Source organism: Pelmatolapia mariae, linkage group LG7 (assembly GCF_036321145.2).
Source record: "Pelmatolapia mariae isolate MD_Pm_ZW linkage group LG7, Pm_UMD_F_2, whole genome shotgun sequence".
NCBI lineage: Eukaryota > Metazoa > Chordata > Actinopteri > Cichliformes > Cichlidae > Pelmatolapia > Pelmatolapia mariae.
Window position 1 is genome coordinate 62198614 of NC_086233.1, and position 21592 is coordinate 62220205.

Below are 21592 nucleotides of genomic sequence, written 5' to 3' on the forward strand. Positions count from 1 at the left end.
CGTGTGCACATGTCTCTGGAAGAGAGAAGGGGAGGTGAAAGGAGGGAGGGAGGACTGTTGGAGAGGGCAGTGAGTGTGAGACCTCCCCTTGGCCCCTCGTTGCATCTAGTAGCACATCTGGTGATCTTTATGTAAATTTGACAGCATTTTGTCTGCGTGCATTTGTGACTTATTTTATTTTATCTCGTTTCTTTGCACGGGGTTTAAAAAGACTTCACTGCTAGCCTGGAGTTCATACACGCTTTTTAACTATTAACAGTCCAAGATTTAATTACAACAGAGTTAGGACACACCTGATTCATATGGCAAGGTGTCTGAAATTGCACATATACACCTAGCTGTCTGAATGAGTGTGTCCAAGTGTGAATAAATACAATCTAATGTTTGTTGGCAGAGCACTCACAGTGATTTCAGTGGCATTGATCCATGCACAATAAAAGCATGTGGTGTATTTCAGGGAAAGGGGCCTCCCTGTCTTTTTCTCCGTCATACCCCTCCACCCCCCCTCTTAAACTAGGACGCCCTTCATCTCAACCCCACCCCTCACTTCCCCCGACTCACCCCACCACCTTACCACTGGACCTTTCTCCCCATTCTTTGCGTCTTGCACTGAAAGGGAGAATGAATGCTAAGCCCGCACAAATCTCAGTCATTATTAGTTTTACAGGAGCAGAGCCCATGTCACTGAGAGAGAGGCCCCTGGGCTACTTACACAAAAGACAAAGTAAAGCAAAAGCAAGGGAGAAAAAAATGAAAATGCAAAGGGTAAGGGGTGGACGACACGGACAATAAGATATGACGATAGTGGAATTTAATGAATGATTTGTTTCATTTACCTTCCATATTTATGCTAAGTTATAATTACACTTGGTCCTGGAATGCTGGAGTGGAATTCAGCTGTCCAGTTTACAGCAGTGCTTCCCAGACATGTTCTCACATCTACATCCTGCCCTTCTTTCTAAAGGTGGAATTTACAGTATAAACGATTATAACCAAACAAGACGAGATCAGGATATGGTTGAAACAATCCAGCCAGCAGCTACAAGATATAAGAACATATCGCTCTGAATACAGTTAAGTAATAAAACTGCTGGTCTGTGGCAAAAAAAGAGTCTATGGCATCTACTTTTATCTACACTCTGTTGACCTCTGGGAATCAAAAAGATCAGTTACTGTGGTTTTGAATGCAAAACCTATTTGTTTGATTTTGAATTTCAGTTGCTCTTTTCTTTTTAGCAACATCCCAAGTGCTTTAAATGCACAACAGGTCTGGACTACAGGGTCGCCAGTTGAGCACCTGTAGCCTTGCTGGCATTGCCGAAGCATGTAAGGCCTTTCCTGGAAAACAACATCAGTTAAATGCATGCATATGTTGCTCCAAATAAGTCCCAGCTCTATATTATTCTGGATACTTTCGTTTGATAACCAGTGTCCATGATTTTCTTTCACACATATGATGAAATTTCCAAGTACATTTTAAATTAAATTCATCCATTCATACATACATGCATTTTCTATCTGCGTTTCTGTTACAGGGAACAGCATCCGAACTATTTTGGAAACAATGTTATATGTGTGTCATCTATATAGGACAGAAATGAGAAAGATAAGGGGCTGGACACCTAAAAGATAAAATCTTTGATTGCAGTCTGTTTAGAGACAGGCTCCTCTTGAAAGGCAAAAAAAAAAAAAAAAAATCCTTTCATCTGACAGCTGTTCTCTGGAGAAAAAGATGCATTGTAGCTGTTTCTGGGAGGATGGAGTGTCTGCAAATCTCTGGGGACTCCATATTAAATCTTCTCTGATAATGATTAATTCTAGCCTGATTCATGCTGTAATGTTTGGTAGCTCTCCAAAGACAGATGTGGCTCAGCGGACAGAGCAGCCCCTCTTTTTCATGTTTGTACACTAGCAGAGAGTGTGATTTCATAGAAGCCAAAAAAGGGAAATGTGTGACATATGTTTCACAGCGAAGGCCAGCTTGTGCATCTGGACAGAATCTGTGAGTTTCAACAGAGGTTACATTTTAATTACTGTCTTAATACAAAAAGTATAAGTACCAGTAAGCCTTGTGGTTGGGGTCTACTGTAGCCAAACATGTACACACACCATGCATTCATACCACAGATGGTTGAGTTTTCCTATATAACTCATCATATTTCTTGTTGATACTGGGATTTTGTGCACTAAATAATGGGATAAAATGTTCATTCCTCATGTTGTTAATCTTAGAGACTGCAGGAGAGGAGTTATTTAGTGCTGAGGGTCTTTAACACATTGCCAAAGGCTTCTAGGGATAATATGAACCAATCACTGATGTACTACAGAAACATTAAGCAGTACAACAACAGCTAGTAAACCTATTCCAATCACATGGACCAACCCTGACGTCCAATGTTTTGTTACCATGATCTTAGCAATAAAGGAATGAGCTTCTGCAGATTCAGTCCACAGAGACTTTATTGCTGACTCTGTGCATTACCATCAATGTAAGGAGGACGAAATGCACGGCAACATTTAAATGAACCAAAACCAAAGATTTACCAGATTTTGTGAATATGTGCCAAAGTGATATGTGGAAGAAGAAAATATTTGTTCTGAAGATTGTTCTTTAATGTGACTTTAATGTTAAATGTGCATCTTTGAACAAAGTATTGCATTAATTTGGTCATAGAACAGTAACAAGTAAGACAAAGTAATGGACACATTTTTTTTACCTGAAGATGGTCCAATTGATCATTTACCTTCAATGTTGGAAAAAACATGGATGTTGGAACCAGAATGGCTGAAAATGTAATTGTTAAAACATTTCTGAAATAGTTTAGTGACAAATAAACTGACAGACAACATGCCATTTGTGGAGTTATACATGGGTGAAACCAGCTTTGCGAGTGAATAGATCATTTATCTTTTTGGTGTCGCTTTTAATGTTTATTAGCTTTTTGTGTGGGCTGCGTTTGTATCAGTGAGCTGAAGCCTGAAGCTGAAACTTGTCAGATTATTCATTTCTAATCAGGGCTGTCAGTTGGGGTCAGAGGGTCAACGCAAGAGGTCACGGGTCAGCTGCGATTGGTTAGTTTGAACTCGGCTGCTGAATGTGGACAGGAGTCAAAGTTCCACTTGGATGAGCTTTAACCCCCTGACACACGCAGTACATATGACAACAATTAGCGGAAAATTCTGATAATAAATTGTGTGTTTGGTAATCAGATGATCACGCTACATGATTTCATCCTGCAATGCTGTGCCAGAAGTGACAGAAGGATACCCGAGCTTTGTTGCACTTATACGGAGCAGAGGGCAAGTTTTTACAGCACTTTAACTCTTTAATGTCCTCCTTTTGATGTTGTGTATATCAAACGGCAATAAAAGTCTACCTTGTTTTATTTTTCACTATGTCACATTGAAAAAGGTCCAGCAGGCTTTCGCTGCTTCCCAGCAGTTGGTTTTAATGTGTCTGACAGAATGTAAACTGTGAGGAACCAGTTTGGATCAGTTACACAAATCTGTGACTTAATTGCAATTTTACTGATTGTTCTCATGTGTTGCTTTTTTGTTTTCTAGTTTGAAAACTGAACTTGAGCAAATGAAGCAAATATTATACTACATGCAAAGATTGGCCTTTGATGTGCATGATCTTTATACTATAACACACATACACACACATATGCACGCACACACACACACACACACACACAATTTATTATTATTAAGTGTATTTAAACATGTAGTCGGGATAAGCTGAAGTTCAAACTGAGCATCAGAATGGGGGAGAAAGGTGATTCAAGAGGTCAGATTAGAATGACCAGGCTGCTTGAAGATCGCTAACTCAATTAACCTCTGATTAAAGCCAAGGTATGCAGTACATCTAACCTTGAAGCAGATGGGCAACAGTAGAAGAAGACCACACTGGATGTCGCTCCCGTCAGCTAAGAACAGGAAACAGAGGCTCACTTGTGGGGATTGCAGTGGCATTCCTTCTAATTTGCTAAACAAGCCACTCATGAGCTCCAGTAACTAAAGTCTGACACAAATGACCGGAGATGTAATTCAATTTTAAAATGCCAACTTTGCAATGATCATAATTACATGGTAGAAAAAACATGAGCTCTCAGGTATACCGTAGCTCTTTGTCCAACTCCACATGATGTCACTCGTTAAAGGGAGCATTAACATTAACAAACAGTCAAAGGCACAGATACTTGCTTATCTTTATATCTCAGTCAGGCCATATCTTATCTTAAGGACCTCATAGCAGCATATCACCACAATGGAGCACTTTGCTCTCAGACTGCTGGTTTACATGTGGTTTATAGGGTGTTTAATGGTAGAATGGGAGACAGAGCATTCACCTTTCTCTGCTTCTCCCTTCACCTCTTTTCACACTCAGTGTGCATGTAATCATTAGTTATTCATAAACTCCCTGTCTTCCTCCCGTCATCCCCAACCGGTCGTTGGAGATGGCCGCCCCTCACTGAGCCTGCTTCTGCCGGGGGTTTCTTCCTGTTAAAAGGGAGTTTTTCCCTACTACTGTCACTGAATGTATGCTCACAGGTGGTTTGATTATTGGGGTTTTCGCTCCATTATTGTCTTTAACTTACAATATAAAGTGAGTGTTGAGATTTGACACCAGATAAATAAAACTGAAATGAGCTTAGCTTACATCATGGATGTGCAGCCAACAAATCTGTAGCAGCTGTGTGAAGCTGCCATGTCAGTATGGACCACAGTCTCAGGAATGTTTCCAGCACCTTGTTGAATCCACGCCATGAGGAATTAGAGTAGTTCTGAATGCAAAAGTGGGTCTAACCCAGTATTAGCATTTTGATGAAGTATCAGGTCGGTGCATGTTATAAATAAAATCTTGCTTCCTTTGTATGGCACTTAAAGGTTTACTATTTAAGAGTGTTAGAGATACAGCAACACATAGTCACTGATGATTTAAAGTATGGCAGCTGTTTAATACTGTGGGTTAGCGCAGGAAGAAGATCAAGGTGGAAAGATAAAAAGAGGGTGAGGGACGGAAGAGCTGCAGATAAAAGGATTTGTGATAGATGACAGACAAAAAGGCATTCATGAAGCCCAAACAGATACTCCACTTCAGTACTGTCAGTAACCTTAAAATCAGAAAAAGGCTGTTTTTATTTACAAAAGATTTAATCGCCTGCAAACTGAACATTTATTCAAGGCAGGGAGCGCGTCAAACAAACAAACTCCAAATTTACGTCTGTTCATTATTCAAACTTCTAGGCTGTGTGTTTGTTTTTTTAAATTCGTTGTAGTCTAGAACATTCCCCTGAAAGTACTACAGATATCTTGTGACATCTCAGATCAACTAAAATCAAAAATCTGCTCATGTGTACAGCTTTGATATGTTTTAGTAATGATTTCTGTGCACACTGTGAGGTTCTGTTTGCTATAAATCTTAATTAATCTAAACCCCTTTTAGCTGTTTCATTCATTTCTCATTATCAGGACGACTTTCTCACTGACGTGATTCTGCTCGACTTCCCTTCTGTTCACTAAAATATCACGATACTGTATCCTCTAACAGCTCCAACCTGCAAAAAGTCTGATGTGTGAGCTCACTATGAGAGCTTCCCCCGGCATACAGTAATTGGTTCTTTTCTGTCTTTCTGCTTCCTCTTGTCTTTTATTTATGGTTGATTGCCTACTGCTCTACCTCATGTGCTCCACCTTAGTTTTAAGTTTCCCTTTTTGTCCAAATTAGTTTCTCAGCTCTCAGATGCAGTTGTCTTTTTTCCCTCCCTCTTGCCTCACAGCTCTTCTCATCCTGCAACTAAAAACTTTGAACTCGGATAGCTGTGCAGAATTCCTCACCGTGACCTACAGGTCAAAAAAGAAGAAGAAGAAGAAAGAAACTCATTCAGTTTCTATAGCAACTCACAGCTCAGGAGTTCTACTGTGGGGTCAAAGTGTCCAGGAGGTGCTTCAGTAACTCTTGTTAGACTTCAAAGCTCTTCGTGTGCTTCCTTCTTTATAGGAGATGATGTTGAAAGGGTCAGATTTAGGCTGCCTCAGGTCACTGCTCTCCGCCTCGCACACTCTCTCTCTCTTTCTCTTTTTACACACATCCCACCGACGAGGTCTTTCCCTCATATAGATGAAGAAAACAACGTATTTATTGTGACTGAATTGTTTAAATGTAAAAGTCGACTTATTAGGTTGCAGTGCACTTTACACCACATCTGGTCCATAATTCTGAAGAAGCTGCAAAGTCTTGCTTTTAGGGAACTATATGACCTCTGTAACTAATATCCTATCTCATGTAATGAACAAGTCTGGATATTTTATTTTGATGAGTATGGATAAGATGTCTGATTGCAAATCATAGTCAAATTAACAACATGCTGCTAAGTCATGTTCTTCTCTTGGTCCACTGTGGGTCCTTGGTACCGACTAAACATCATTTATATTCCAAAGGTTGATCACGAAGCTCAAATCATCCATACTGGTAAACTCGAATTATTCAAACTACGTAGAGATAATCCTGCAGAAAAACATTTCTTTCACAGTATCACTGTCACAGGCTTTTGCTTTGTTGTTTTTGATTGGTTGTAAAAATGAGGCAGCCTGTGGGCGGATGCCAGCAGAGCGAGAGAAACTTTCTGCTGGGATCTGACGGATATTGGAAGGATTTTTGTCTGTTTCTGTTGTGCTCCGTGCACAAGTGTTAAAATAGGACGGGGGACAGAATGAGGCTGTCCCAGCCACAACGATGAGCTGGTGAAAATTTGGAACAACTGGTAACTGTATGGCTCTCATATGGTCTGCAAATCACTGGTTCAATAAACCAGTCCTTACACTGAAAATGAAAACTGCATAACCCGCCCTAGTTTTTGATTTTACTGGTCTGAAAATGCACATTTGTTCAGTTCAGAAAACAATAACCGTTTCCTGATGATAGGTAATCACATCCGTCTCTTGGCACTCAACCACGGCATACTGTGTGCCTGCGAGTGTGTGTGAATGAATGTGTGTGTTTGGTTTTCATGTAGAGCTCCTATGAAACATGGATTAGGTCTTTGTTCCTGTCTGGTAGATCAAAGCCTTGTGGTATTCTGAGAGCAGCTCTCTTGTTGTGGCAAGTTTTCATTTCTGTAGCCTTTTGCCTTTGCTGTGTGTGTTGGCCTGTGTGAGTCTGCATATCTTGTGCCTCTTAGTGTGGGGGCATTCCAGTGTGGGCCACTGCTTGTAAACCTCGCTTTGGATCTCGTTATTACAGGTTTATGAAGAGGGATGTATTTATTTACACTCGTTACTGTGTGTTTGCATTACTGCAGGATTTGTACCAAAAATTGTGCAGCATAGGACAGGAAAAAACCTCGGTGGGTTTCAAACTCCAATGTTGAAGCTTTGAATGGTTCAGATAGCGTCTGGGCTGTTTACAAGGGGCCTAAAAGTAAAGGAGAGCATGCTTCACACAGTTTAGTTTTTCATACAACTAACTGCAACTCATTTTTTTCCCCCAGTAGTCGGTAATCCTCTCTGTGATCTGTATATATCAGCATTTTCAGCTCAGTGCTGCAGTTGGGAAGGCTGCAAATGCAATAGCAGTATCTTATCACTGGAGGGAGCCATAGTTACATTTTAAAAGTAGCAGCTCCGCACTCGTCCATGCAGACACATCATCCATACAAGGATTAAAGACGTTCAGTAACAAAGTTGTATTTATTAACATATGGGAATGAGCTTGTGAACGGTCAGGTCAAATGTTATCATTACTACAGCTTTGTGCAGACGAGTGAGCCCAGTGTTTTCTACCAGTGCTTCGGGGAGCGTACAAAATGTTCGTCAGTCTATTGGTACCAAAAGCATTGAACATTCAGTTAAAAAAGGTTAGCCCTTTCACGTGTTTCTGCTTGCTCTTCCTTGAAATTAATCTCAAATGCATCTTTAAAAAACCCAGTACATTTGTTCCAATCCACTGACTGTAAACATGCCTGCAGAACTGACACTGCTAACACTGAAAATAATAAAAACAAGACAGATCGCTTTGTAAAATTGTGCTTTGTGAAAAGTAAACAGAGGAAATCAGCTGCAAAGTGTTTATGTCAAAATGACAAAATGACAATTTCTTTATTTCCAGTGGAAATTTTGTGTGATGCTTGTGTACGTAAAAGAAACATATGGCAGGGTGACAGTTTTTGACTTCTTCTTTTTCCTTTTTTGATGGCAATCTTTGGCTCAGTGACCATTTTAAACTCACCAACTGCAGAAAATCCTCTGTCATGCCATGTCCTGCTCCTCTTTTTCTTCTCCTCCTAGACTTTGTCCTATGTTGTTCTTGTGTGTATTCTGGCTCTTGTTAGCTGTGCCCTCACCTCTTCGGTTCATTATGTGGAGGAGGAGCAGGAACAAGGCAGAGACAATGAGAGACACCCCTGCCATGAGGAAACCTGTCCCATAATCACTCATCTTGTCAATGAAGAATCCTAAAAGGAAAAGTAGAAGTGGGACAACATCTATTCATCACTGGAATTCACCCATGCTGTCAAAAAACCAACAAACACAACAATGTTTAAACTATCTTATTGTTCATGAACAAGCAAAAGACTGAGGCAGAAATTGGATTGCACTAACATTAGGTTCATCCTAAGGCAGTGAAGCCAGCGACTCACATGGAGGAAACATAAATAGAATCTTTGATGCATCCTCAAAATCCATCAACTCTCCGGTCATCAAAGTAGTAGAAGTAGTTAGAAATAGCCTCTGTGTCAGAGGAACCATGTTAAGTTAAAAATAGGACACCACTGGCTATATTTGCATCTACTTCACTTCAGTGAGCATTTAACTATATTTGAGGTCAGTTTCAGCCTTGAGCGTTTTCTTTAATTCAACATTTAAATGTGGGGGGTGTCACTTTTATCCAAATTAAGAGATTTTTAGGGAGTTAAATAAATAAAAAAAATGCTTTAAATGTCAGCAGGAAAGTAAGAAACGGGGGGAGGACCGAAAAGTATTTGTTGATATTTTTCTATGCAACATTTTCTTTTGTTTAAAGAAAAACAAAAAAATCAAATAACCTTAAATCTTCCACCAAAGGGAGCGTATCTGTCTGTCTGCATGCCAAATCAAGCCGGATGTTTTCTAATCTCTATTTACTGCTTTTGTTTAGTGTTGTGTGTGAATGTGGGTCACGACCTCCATAATCAGGTTAAATACTCGCTGATTTGGGAGGCGGGGCTCATGGTATGTGTTGGTTTTCACAGAGAGAGGAGAGGAGCAGAAAAACATTTTACTGCAATTTAGTTCAAGAAATGCCTTTTTAATTAAATTCGCAGACAGATTACTGGAGATGTATGATGGCATATTTGCGACTTGTTTAAATATATCTTGGCAAGGTGGTGAGATGAAAAAGCTGAAAAAAGGACACATGCACTTCCAATTAGGCGTCTATTTGCCATTTGTCATCTCTTTGCTCTTTTTTCTGCTTTGCATGCATAGTTACTGCAGCTGCTGTTGCAATGCAGTGTAACAGAAGGAAAAATCTGCGGGAAAGAGCCTCTCTTTAACAAGAAAAGGACATATTTGGAAACGATCAGCTGTAAAATAAACATAAAGTAGCATCATAATGTGATTTTTACCCACTTGCCCTCTAAACACAAAAGTGAAAACAGAATAACAAAGATTCTGTCAGATGGACGTTTGATGAAATCCATTATTAATTGTAAAGCAGTACTGAATGTAAGCAAGGTATCAAAATCTCATTTGATTCCACTGAGCTTCAGTGTGCTGCAGTTACATTGTAGAAAAATGCATAAGCACAACCATTGTGTAAGACTTTATGTACTGGATAATGTGAGGGGACACTGCGACCTTGAAATGTTTCTAAAGCTTTGCAAATAGAAATGTTAATATAAAGCAATAATTCAATAATTATAAATTTTTAGTTTGCAGTCACAACACCTGAATGGATGAGTTTCACAGCAACAACATAAAGTTAAAAATCCATTTCTTTTGTGATATTCACAGAAGGTTTAACATGTCTGTTGTTTTTAGTGTTCACTATAAAAACTCACCAGCAATAGGTGGTCCGAGCAGGCCTCCGCTGCTGCGTATAAGCATGAAGAACCCCAGTGCACTTCCGAGCCTCTGGACGCCTACAACCTCAGCCAGCACAGTGATGTGAATGGCAACCGTTGCACCATACACCAGCCCATAAACTCCACTAAAAGCAACCAGCTCTGAAAACGAGGTAGCCAACGGGCATAGCAGTAACACTGTACCCAGCAGAATCACTGTAGCCGTCAGCTGCTGCACCTGGAAACAGGAAACAGTGCATTAGAGTGTTTCTTAGTTTCAGACTAGAGGGCTAGTTACATTTTTTTTTCTCAGTGAGTCGCCGGGAGCATCCCAAGTATCAATGCATTATTTACCTTTCCATAGATATTAAGTTGTAATGATTTACTTATTGTTTCACCCGTCACCTACAATATTTCTTGCTCAACAGGCATATCTGTCTGATCTGTAATACTGTTAATAAGAAGCACTTTGCTCTCATGTGATTTTCAAAATATGGCTCTAGGTCTGGTTTATTATTGCATTGAACGTACCGTCTCTATCAGTCTCAGGTTTGCCACCCAGCCAAAAAACACTCTTCCAAAGAGGTCCAGCACTGCAGAGATGGACATAAGAGCAGCTGCCTGGTACTCCTCGATCCCTTTACTGCGGGCATAGGGAACCAGGAACAGAGCTGGGGCAAAGAAACCCAGAGCAGCAAACACCCCAAACATAGAGTAGATCATGAACTGAGCATTTGTAATGAGGGTATAATCTACATATAGAAGAATTTTGTTCTTTAGTTCAGTCCACTTAGTTCTGCTGGTTGATTCTTCAGTCATATTATGTTTGTCATTGGGATCTTCAAAACATAGTTCCACTCTCCACTCATCAGCATCCTCGGATATTTCCAGCTCTTTCCCTACATGGCAGCTGGACTTGACCTCATCCAAGTCCTCTTTAGAGACTGATCTGATGTCCAAGCTTTCTTCTGCAGCTTTTATCTCACTGCCATTAGTAGGATCTTTGGTGGCTTTCAGGGGCCTCAACAACATCCCACATACGCACAGGTTAAGCTGCAGACCCCCTAAGATCAGCAGAGCACCTCTCCAAGAGAAGCTGTCAATCAGCAGCTGAAATAAGGGGGTGAGGACAAAGGTAAGAATGCATTCTCCTGAGCTGGATAAGGCATTTGCCACCGGGCGCCTCTTCTCAAAGTAATAGCCCAGCATGGTCACTGTGGGCGTCCACGTTAAAGCATAGCCAAATCCTGCAGCAAAGAAAAACATCAAATATGATATTTTCTGTGTTGTGTTTTCGGTTGGTTTTGAGTGCATTGTATCACTCACCATTTAGAAACCCTACTGTCAAGTAGAGTTCAGTGAGGTTATTGGCAAAAGCTCCAAATACAACTCCTAAGCTGCACATAAGACCCCCCGTTATCACTACAGCGCGATGGCTAAAGCGGGCGCTGAGTGCAGATGCCACTGGAGCTGCAAATGGACACATAGGACATACTCATATAACTGATTCCATAACAACATTTACACACTTCACAGTATAACAGATGCTTTTTAATCTGTTCTGTAACTTGCTTAGAATTAAACATTGACTTAAGAGTGTCCTTTATTGTCCAGCTATATAATTTATATAACCAAACTACCCTAAACGTTGGGTTCAAAATGATATCTTATTATTTTGAGTACTTTCCTGGTAGTTTTGTGATTAATGCAGTAGAATTCATTCAGCATGAAAAGAAACAGGTGTCAAATTTTTAAAAAAAATTTTAAATTGTAGAAGAGCGACACCTGGTGGCCATAACTTAAAAAGTGGAGAGCATTTAAAGGGTAAACGCATCGAGATAATACTGTCAAAATAGGTAAATGTTTCGGGATGCTCCAATGTCTACTCTCACCACACTCGTTTCCATACGCTTGTATTAAATACAGACATGCTTAAGATTAAAAACTTGCTGATAGTTACCTACAATGTGAATGGTAGCCACCGCAATAGAGGTGATCCACGATGTACCTGTTGCTGTGGTTTCAAAGTATCGATGTATCTCAACGTAGAATACACCAAATGCTTTAATGACCCCAAAGGTCAGACCAAAAACTAGAAAGCAGGAGAGCAAGATGAACCAGGCGTAGCCCCCGTCGGGGGCTGCAGCTGCCGCCACGGTTATCCTTCTCCTCTGAGCTCTCGATGCAGAGTCCATGTTCACTTGCGCTGGCTTCTTAAACAGTCAGTTATCTACAGGGAGAAAAACAAGTATGTTATTATTTATTTATTTTTTGGGTGCTTTTACATTTGATGTGAAATTGTTAAGCAAGATATTAATTTCCATAAGAGACTATAATTTCTAAACAGATATTGGCTGGTGTCTCTGCACTGAAGATATTCAGAACAGCTACTAAATCTGAATGATGTTCTTGTTTAATTTCAGATGCAAATCAACATATTTTGGACACGAATACATTAACCAGAAAGACGTATCTGGATACCTCTAGCTAAAATTTGTCAGTACTAAGTGAAAAAGTTACCTTCTAAGTACAGTACCCAACTGCTGTACTTAATATATGAAAATGTATATCATGATATCAGTGAACAGAATTACTAATGCATGCAACAACAAGACCAGCCCAGGTATGTCTGAGAGCCAGAGCTGCGATTCTGTCTCCAATAACGATTTAGTCCCTAAAAATAGAGCAACTTCAACAACCTCGCACAGAGCACTGTACTTCGAAAGTGTAACAGTACAACCAGGCAACCACCCTTAGACTCAAGTTCCCCTGCTGTCATCAGTTTGATAAGTGGTTAAGAAAATATATGGGTGGATATATTTGAGTAATATGTACCTGGCTCGTGTACAGAGCCCTGACAAAAACTCCGAGAAGCTTTTAAGATGAACTGGGACCCCACATAAAGTTTCATTTCCTGGTGTTATAGAGAAAATCCAGATAGGATGCAAAATCTTGTGGAAGTCAATACGAGGTTTTTGATTCTAATAGTTTTTCCCTCACATAAACACTCACTGAGCTAATGTTGATTCCAAGGTTAAGAGTTTAGTTCCAGCTGTAATTCCCACCAAACAATACTGACCAATGATAACGATGACTTGTGTGGTGCAGTTGGATAACACTGACAATATAACTGGTCATGAGAAAGTACATACAGTCCATTTACTTCTTTTGATGTCTGCCTCAAACTGACCACCACGTGTGTCCACGAGACTAAAATCTCGAGGGCTGGATTAGTCTTTGTCTAAGCAGCATTTCATTTCAATAAGCCATACTCACTCTCCCTGCTGAATCAACTAAACATGAAACATTTGTCATAAATCAAGACATTCAACACCTCTTTATTCCAACCAGCGTTTAGTCTGAAAAAGGACATTTTTCATCTTTCTCTGCATCTGTCCAAAAAGGACAACAGTAAAATGTGTCTATTGTTAGTTATTTGTCTCTTGGTCTCTCTGGACGACAGTCAGAGCACAATTTATCACACATGATAGGATTTAGCTCAGTTCCCTTTTCTGCTGATGAAACATACATAACACAAAAAATGATAATGAAACTGCACAGAGTGCATAGAGAACAGAGGATTTTCATGCATTTCAATTATGGAGATTACTCACCTTCTGTGTGATTTGAATGAAAGAGGTCTGAACCTAAATCCGGATCATGACCCCAACAGCTCAACAACATTATAAGATGAGATGAATGAAAGTGTAATTCAAAGCATTAGATTTTACATGTGATACATGTAAAATAATATTGCTACCTTACTTTTCTTGGTCAGTATGAAGCCATGATGTTCCTCCTGTGGGGCAGCTGTCCAAGCTTGGTGGGATTTGTTAAGCATAAGCGGCTTGTCACATGCTGAGGTTGTAGTGGTGTTACTCACACAGGAAAAGATGCAGCTCGTCTTCTCGTGTTAGAGGTTAAAAGGTGCAAAAGTCAAGCATGGACAATAAGTGTGAGAAAAGGGGTTAAGTAAAGGAATCAAGGAGATAGGGAATAAAATACAGCAGAGGATTAAAAATGATGTAAAAGGTTAAGAGCAACATGTGAACAGCTAACCTGGATAGACCTTTGTACCTCACGGTTCCTGGACATGTTGAAAACAAAGACACATGCAGGGCAAAGTTTTATTAAACTTGTCTTATCAGCTGTTTGGTAAACGTGTTTGTGCATGTGTGTGAGAGAGAGTGAGCGAGCGAGAGAGAGATATTCAGAGCAAAAGATCAGATTTAAACACCATCGTTTTCCTTTCTCGGCTAAATCGTATAAAACATATAAAAACCTATAATTACTATGGAGACATTAGCATCTGCTAGGAGTAACACCACAAACACAATCATGTGTTTCTCTGTAACATTTAATATCAATGACTAACTAACAACAATCAAAGGTGGAAACAATGTATCAGTAAATCAGTTAAGAGCTTCATATTAGAGAACTTAGCTACTTCAGTTTACTCAGAACTTTCTGACCACGAAGTGTGACTCGTCCATCATGCAGTGAACAAATCACTACGATACGTTCAAACATACGTTTTCCTTTGCTTCTCAATCAAATCCCCAAATCTGCCACTTGTTTGTAACATCCTGGGTTTTTTAAAACCACGATTTTGCCTTGCGTGCTAGTACTACTTTTAATAGAGCAGTATTAATTCATATCTTTCAATAGGGAAGATGCTGTGTGTTTCAACACCCCTCAAATACATGTACATTCTGACCGCAACATAATGAAATCTGTAAAAAAATAGACAAATAAAGATAGACCATATTATTGTGGTCCATGATAACCACCCACACATGCAGATAAAGCTACAAGCTCAGACAACTGAGACTGTATTCTGCGCCGGGCACGTCAAAACAAAGCTGAGAGCTCAGCAAGTCCTTTCACAAGTGATACGTTTGCTCTGTTGCTGCCTTGCAGACAGTTAACACGACTCCTCTGATCAATGCGTCATATACCAAAGAGAAAATGGCAAGGTTGGTTAAAAGGTGCCCCGAGTGCACGCTTGCTCAAAGCAACACTTGTTTACACCATGTAAAAGTAAAAAGATATGATCCCGTCAAAAGGTCATCGCATGATTAGTAATGGATTCCTTCAAGGGAAAAACTAAAGATAAATAAATATTTTTTATTTCAAATGAAAATACTTAAATTAGCAAACTGAGTTTTGATTCATGAGGTGTCCTTTTTAGTCGGGTGCTGTTTTTAAAATAACATAATAAATAATATTTTAGTTTGAATGTGTTTGAATCAGATGGATTTGGATTCATCTGCTCTATTCCTGTGTACCACTGACATATTCATTAGCAAAGGTAAAATAAGGACATTGACTGAAATGTGACATCATTATCCCACAACCACCTGGGACAAACGCCTTGTAAACCTCCTTTAACCACCTCTCAGTGGTACAGCCTGCCAATAAACTTTGGCAAACTATTAATTCTGCTCATGAACTGTCTCTTTTATGAGCTTTCCAGTTCACTAAAGAGGCACGGTACCAATGTTTGTGGTGTGCCAGATTGTTAGTGTGGATCTTTACAAAGCCAAGTGCACATTGTTTGGGCCAAGTTTATGTGGGCTTGTGAGTCAGCAGACGGCAGCAAAGAGAGAAGTCTTCCTTTAATAGGGAAGCAAATGATCCTTCCTGCTTCATCGATCACATTAAATCTTCTGTCAGTGGTAAAAGTATATATACTCTGTGTACTCTTAACCTATGTTGAATTTGATATTTTCAAAAATAATATCCATAAAATCTGATTTGGGGATGACTCACACTCTTTGTTTCAGTAAATTCAAAATTCAAATAGCTTTCCTCTGTGTTGTGGTGAAGGTCACTGCGTGGCAGTGCTGTTTAGGTATTAGAGCTTAGAGAGACAGAGAAACGGTGGGGGATGGAATAAACGAATCAATCTTCTTTCTCTGCATCTGTCCAACACCCAGGCAATAATTTAGACCAGTCTACCTCTCCTGGATATATTCCTGTTATGTAACATCAGCAGAAGAATTATCCCAGTCTATTTTAGAGTATCTTTAGTAATTGTACATTCATGCGAAAGCTTGCTTTTAATGCCCAGAACACAGACATACACGTACCAATGAGTGCTTTAAAAACAATTAAAGATTTATAGGAATGGGTGATGAATTACAAATCTATGCTGGGGAAGGCTGGGGAAGGTGGGATAGTGGTATAGATGGAGATGGAGACCTGAATAATGAATATGTGCTGCTGAAGCCTGACACAGTGCACAGGGTGGTGTTATTAACTGTGCTTTTCAGTGGAGGGTGGACTCTGATGCCTGTCTTCACTGTATCTGGCTTTATGTCTGTTACTGTTATTGCAGCAGAGACTTGTTTGTCTGCACAGGCTGCCCCCACACGTCACCAAACAAGTCAACTTTCTGTTTTTCATACACAGTCTCAGATCTTTGTGCCTATGAGGGAGTCCAGTGCCATGTTATGTTTTTTTAAAAACACAATGCTACAGGGAAAATAATGATCATTGCATTTGTAGCATACTTCATGGCCAGCGTTGCATTCACTCTGCTGCACGCACGGCTAGCTGAAATGCTGACTAAAGCTTTGCTGTTGTTTCTTTTTTCTTCATTTCCATTCTGAAGAACACGATGGTGATGCAACAAAAGTGAAATGCAGTACACCGCTTTGAAAGAAGCCCATAGAAGTTACATGACAGCCAGCTTCCTCTCACTCTTCTAATGCAACAGGTGTTTTAGTTACACACTTCCTCTGTGTGCACTATTTTTAGCCACACTAGCCTCAGTTGATTTATGCTTAAAAGATTTGTATTGCACCATCCATCCATATATTTACCCATCTTCTGGTTGTGGCCATCATAGTGGCACAGTCCAAACAGTTAGGCAGTCCTCCACAGGGCCAGTACACAGACATAATTTACACTCACATTCGCGCTTGCTTGCAGGACCATTGGAAGCAATTAAATCAACAGTTTGGTAAATGGGTAGCAGAGCCACAGTGGTTAGCACTGTGGCTTACATCCAGAAGGGTTTGAATCTGCCATCTGGCCGAGACCTTTCTATATGAGGTTTGCATGAGTTCTCTCTGGGTACGTCTTCCTCCCATAGTCTACAGACATGCAGTTCATGGGGTTAGATTATCTGAGGATTCAAAATTGCCCATAGGTGTGACTGTGACTGTAAATGGTTGTCTGTCTCTTTGTGTCATTAGCAGCAAATTGCCACCCAGCTAAATCAATACTGCCTCACACTAGCTGTGTGAACGCAAATTTGCATTTTTAACATTTGTGCATGTCACCAACACACAGCAATGAGAGTATTAGACAAGACAGAACTTCCCTGATGCACATCGACTGCGTCCAACAGCCACTCACACATGCACCGCAGTAATGGCCATAAAAGCTAACAAAGCAGTCGGGGGCTACGTGTGATGCAATCAGACACTCGATTGTGTGATGAGCCAAGGTCACTGGAAAAGAACAAAGAGATTGTAATCATACAGGAAAAGAATCTGCTGGCATCAGACCACTGGACCTCGTTCCTGCTCTCTGATTAGCAGTGCAGCCAAATGTCCAGCAAATCAACTTCAACCGATCAGTCTGTTTGTCTGCAATGAAAGACAAATCTTAACTCAGATCCTACTGGAGGCTTGGCACATGCACACACAAACACCACATCAAGGATTGCAAGAGCGATTTAAATCTTTTGGGTATTTTTTTTCTTCCCAGTTTCCAAATGTCCTTGTAGCTAAAGAAAAAATGGATAATGTGTTTCAGTTCATTATAAATTCATATATGCAACAGGGCATCGTTTTGATCAGCCTCTGATGTTTTAATTAAAGACCAGTGAGTTTGTGAACTCTGCACTAAAGGTTCCCAAGCCAGTGAGAGTTGAAAGATGTCTTTGGAGCTCATTTTTAGGCTGGTCGTGTTCTGTAAAACTGGCCCTTGGCACCTTCCCCACTCTTTCTTCTTCTTCTCCTTCACAAAACAGCTTAGTCAATGATCATTTAGGATTCAAGCCTGCTTAAAAACCATATCACACAATCACTCGCACCAACCCACACACACTGCAGCACACACCTCACATTCACACACCTCAAAAACTTGCAGATATCCTTTCAATCTTCTCCACACACTCAGCCCCCAAGAATGTTTGGCAGTCGGTTTTGTTTATAGCTGAGTGTGAATTATTCTAGTGAGTGAAGAAGAGAGGGGGGAATTGGAAGGGGCTTCCTCTGGAGAGTGGCTGACAGCCTTGTCAAAAATTCTGCAGATACATGCAAACTCAGCCAAAACATGCCCTGGGGGGTATAGATTTGACCCTTTTGATGTAGATGTCGGTTAATTCATGCCACATGAACAGGTGCACCGATGCTGCCCCAAGGCTGCTTTGTACGGGCGCCCACAGGAATTACAATGTTCAGTCCATATGTGGAGGAATATGAACCACTTGGGGATAACACGGGTTTGGTGTAGGAGTTAGCTTTATATGGAGAAAAGTTGGTTGAACACAGAAAAGAAGTATTGCCTCTCTCACTCACTTCCATCTATGTTTCTGCTCCAAAATCACTCTCTGTATCCTTTTTATGTATTTGTCCAACCATGTAAATGGGCTGAAGAGAGTAAAAGTTGTAGTCTACCTGAAGGACAGTCTCTCCTTGCATCACCCTTCTGTCCCAGCTCTCCACCTTTGCTTGAATGCTTCAGTCTTTGCTTGCCTCTCCATGGCAAACTCCCAGAAAGCACAGGTGTGTGTGGGCCTGCCCAGATGGCAGTGCTTTTGATGATGAGAGGAGGAAGAACAAGCCAACTGAACTCAGGTCTTCTACTGCCCCCCCCCCCCTTTTTTTTACATTAAAAAGAATCAGCAGTGTTTGGTTTGATAAAGAGCTCAAAGCAACCTCTAAACCTCGCTAATAAACATTTCAGTGATAAAAACAATATATTCATGGTTCACAGCCTTTGTGCTGCACGCCTTGGGAGATACCAAATAATTTCATTAGCTTGGCAAAGAGTTGTATTTTTTAACAAAAAAGGTTCCATCACTAACACCAAATAATGTAATGCATTAGTAACAGTGTTACACATTAAGCTTCTGCCAGCGCAAGCCGAACATTCCCTACTCCCGTTGCTTCACATTGAAAGGATTTAACAGGCAGGCATAAACTAGTCACAGGAAGTCTTTGTTAGTGAGTCTAGCACTTACCACTATCATTCTTCAGAAAAACGAAGCCAAATCACTGGAATTTTCAGGATTTTGCCACAGATGACCAGTTTGAAATATTGCAGGGACTAAATTAACGGGGCAGACACACAGAGCGAAAATGAGCAACAACTTTTACTTTTTCTCTTCCCTCTTATCCCGTCTCATTCCCTGCGCAGCATGGGATCAGATCACAGTTACTCACAGAATGAGTCGGCTATTGTCTGATGTCTTCATTAAAAAAAAAAATTACATTTACATTTTTTCTCTGCCTCTCGGTATTCTGTAACCTGTAGTTTTAAACCTAATTTGTTGTTTCCAGCAGAAGATCAAACAGCACTAAACAAGATGACTCAACGGATTTTGTGCTGTTGAATGGCTTATGTCCTTGTTACACTCCCATAATTTCAACTTGACATATATGCTAGTTCTCACTCACAGTAATAGCAGTGTACAAAGAGAGACATTAGCATTCCTTCATAAAATATTTAAAAATCTGCAGGAGTTCAAACCGAATCTGAAATAAATGGATGGTTCGCCCTCACCTGCTCGTGTCTTGCTCTGGTCTCCAGGTGAAAGATGTGTTAAAGCAGGAGGTTGCTAACAAGCACAAGGTTGCTCACACTTGTGTTACCTGTAAACACAAGGAATGAGTCTTTACAGGTAATGAGTTGGAAGCTTGGACTTAAACAGTGGGATCAGCTGGTGTTGGAGTGTTTGTTTTTTAAATAACGATTTCACAGGGGAATACTTCCCCTGAATTCTGTAATATTCCCACTGCTTCAGTAGGCTATGATGCTTCCCATTATGCTATTTCTTTGATGGACTAATTGCTTTGAATTGCATAATATTTAGAGTTCTATCATCTCTGCGACTGTACCGTCATAGAAACTGCACCACTAACTAATTTATTACAGAAAATATGTTACAAAATGTAACATTACAAAGTAACACAATTTTGCTAGATGCTCTATGAGCTGTGCATGCTAATGATGCAGTATACTCCAAATACTCCTGCTGGGCACTCAAAGCGCTTCCTACTGCAAGTCTCATTCACCTAATCACACATATATTCATATAATGTTTTATCTATGCCTAAGCATATTTTCTAACATTCACACACTCACACTCCAATGAAAGCATCAGGGACAACTCAGGGTTCATCTTCTTGTCCAAGGATACATTGACATGTACACAGGAGGAGCAAAGGAGCTATTTGCTTGAGCCACAGCCACCCCAATGACAGTGCAAACACGCCAGTGTTTACCAGATAATCTGTCCCACCATTTCTAGAACCTTAGCATGTTATCACTTAACACATGCGCTAATGCTGAGGTAAAAGTTTTCAATGTGCAAAATGGTAATGGTTCTCGACCTGGGAGTGCAAACAAGTGGCTATTTTGTAAATCTCCTGTGGTGTTGATGAAGTTAGATGAATATGAATATGGAACAAAAAATACACTCTACCTACTGAGCTATCCCTGTTATCCATTAAGTGTGCTCAACCTCAATAGCAGTGGATACCATGGATGGATATATATCTATAGAAATGTGAAAAAAGATTTTCACACAAGGGGGGATCACGAACCTTGTACCGGTGTCCTGACTCTGGCTCCTGTGCTTGACTCAGTCATGTCAAGCGGGACACTTAAACAATGTGATGCTAGTAAGTATCTTTCCCCTGCAGTTAAGACTAGACTAGCAGCACCTTGTTGTGTTCATTGGGTTTATTTAAACAGAATCAAACATGTTATTCATGTAGTGAGCAGAGACAGGTCTCTCCTATCATTAGAAACATTACAAGCATGGCTTTCCTGGAGGCAGCTGATAATGTTTTACTATTAGAGAAACACATTTCATAGTGTCTAAACCAGATTGTGTTGTTACATTACTGTACTTTTGGATGTTATTCAATACATTAGTATACAGTATATTGCCAAAGTATTCACTCACCCGTCCAAATCATTGAATTCAGAAGTTCCAGGCACTTCCATAGCCACAGGTGTATAAAACCAGGCACCTAAGCACCTCCACACATTTGTAAAAGAAGCGATTGATCTCAGGAGCTCAGTGAATTCCAGCATGGTGCAGTAACCCGATAGAGTACCTTTGAGATGAATTAGAGCAGAGCCTGTGAGTCAGGCTGCCCCCTCCAGCATCAGTGTCCGACCTCACAAATGCACTTCTGCAAGAAAAAAATCCCCATAAACAGACTCCTCAACTTTGTGGAAAGCTTTCCCAGAAGAGCTGAAGATGTCATAGCTGCAAAGGGTGGGACATTGAACACTATGGATAAAGAATGGGATGACAATCAAGTTTATATGTGTCTGCAGGCACATCTGGTAACTTA

General features: G+C 40.3%; 1 protein-coding gene across 1 annotated transcript; it reads right to left on the bottom strand.

The window, feature by feature from the left end:
• Positions 1-8102: 8102 nt before the first annotated feature.
• si:dkey-246g23.4 (uncharacterized protein LOC559426 homolog) lies at positions 8103-12241 on the bottom strand. Its single transcript, XM_063480423.1, has 6 exons — positions 12007-12241; positions 11373-11516; positions 10912-11293; positions 10578-10845; positions 10044-10284; positions 8103-8456 (listed from the first exon to the last, which is right to left on the bottom strand). The coding sequence occupies exons 1-6, from the start codon at positions 12239-12241 to the stop codon at positions 8251-8253; spliced, it is 1476 nt and encodes a 491-aa protein (XP_063336493.1). The 3' UTR covers positions 8103-8250.
• Positions 12242-21592: the final 9351 nt, after the last annotated feature.

What these genes read in the sequence shown, in the direction of transcription:
- si:dkey-246g23.4 (XM_063480423.1), bottom strand. Translation starts at nt 12,241, where the DNA reads ATGGACTCTGCATCGAGAGCTCAGAGGAGAAGGATAACCGTGGCGGCA. An exon ending in GGCTACCATTCACATTGTAG is followed by an intron (nt 11,517 to 12,006) that starts GTAACTATCAGC and finishes GTCCATTTGCAG; the next exon opens with CTCCAGTGGCATCTGCACTC. An exon ending in ACCTGAGACTGATAGAGACG is followed by an intron (nt 10,285 to 10,577) that starts GTACGTTCAATG and finishes TCCTGTTTCCAG; the next exon opens with GTGCAGCAGCTGACGGCTAC.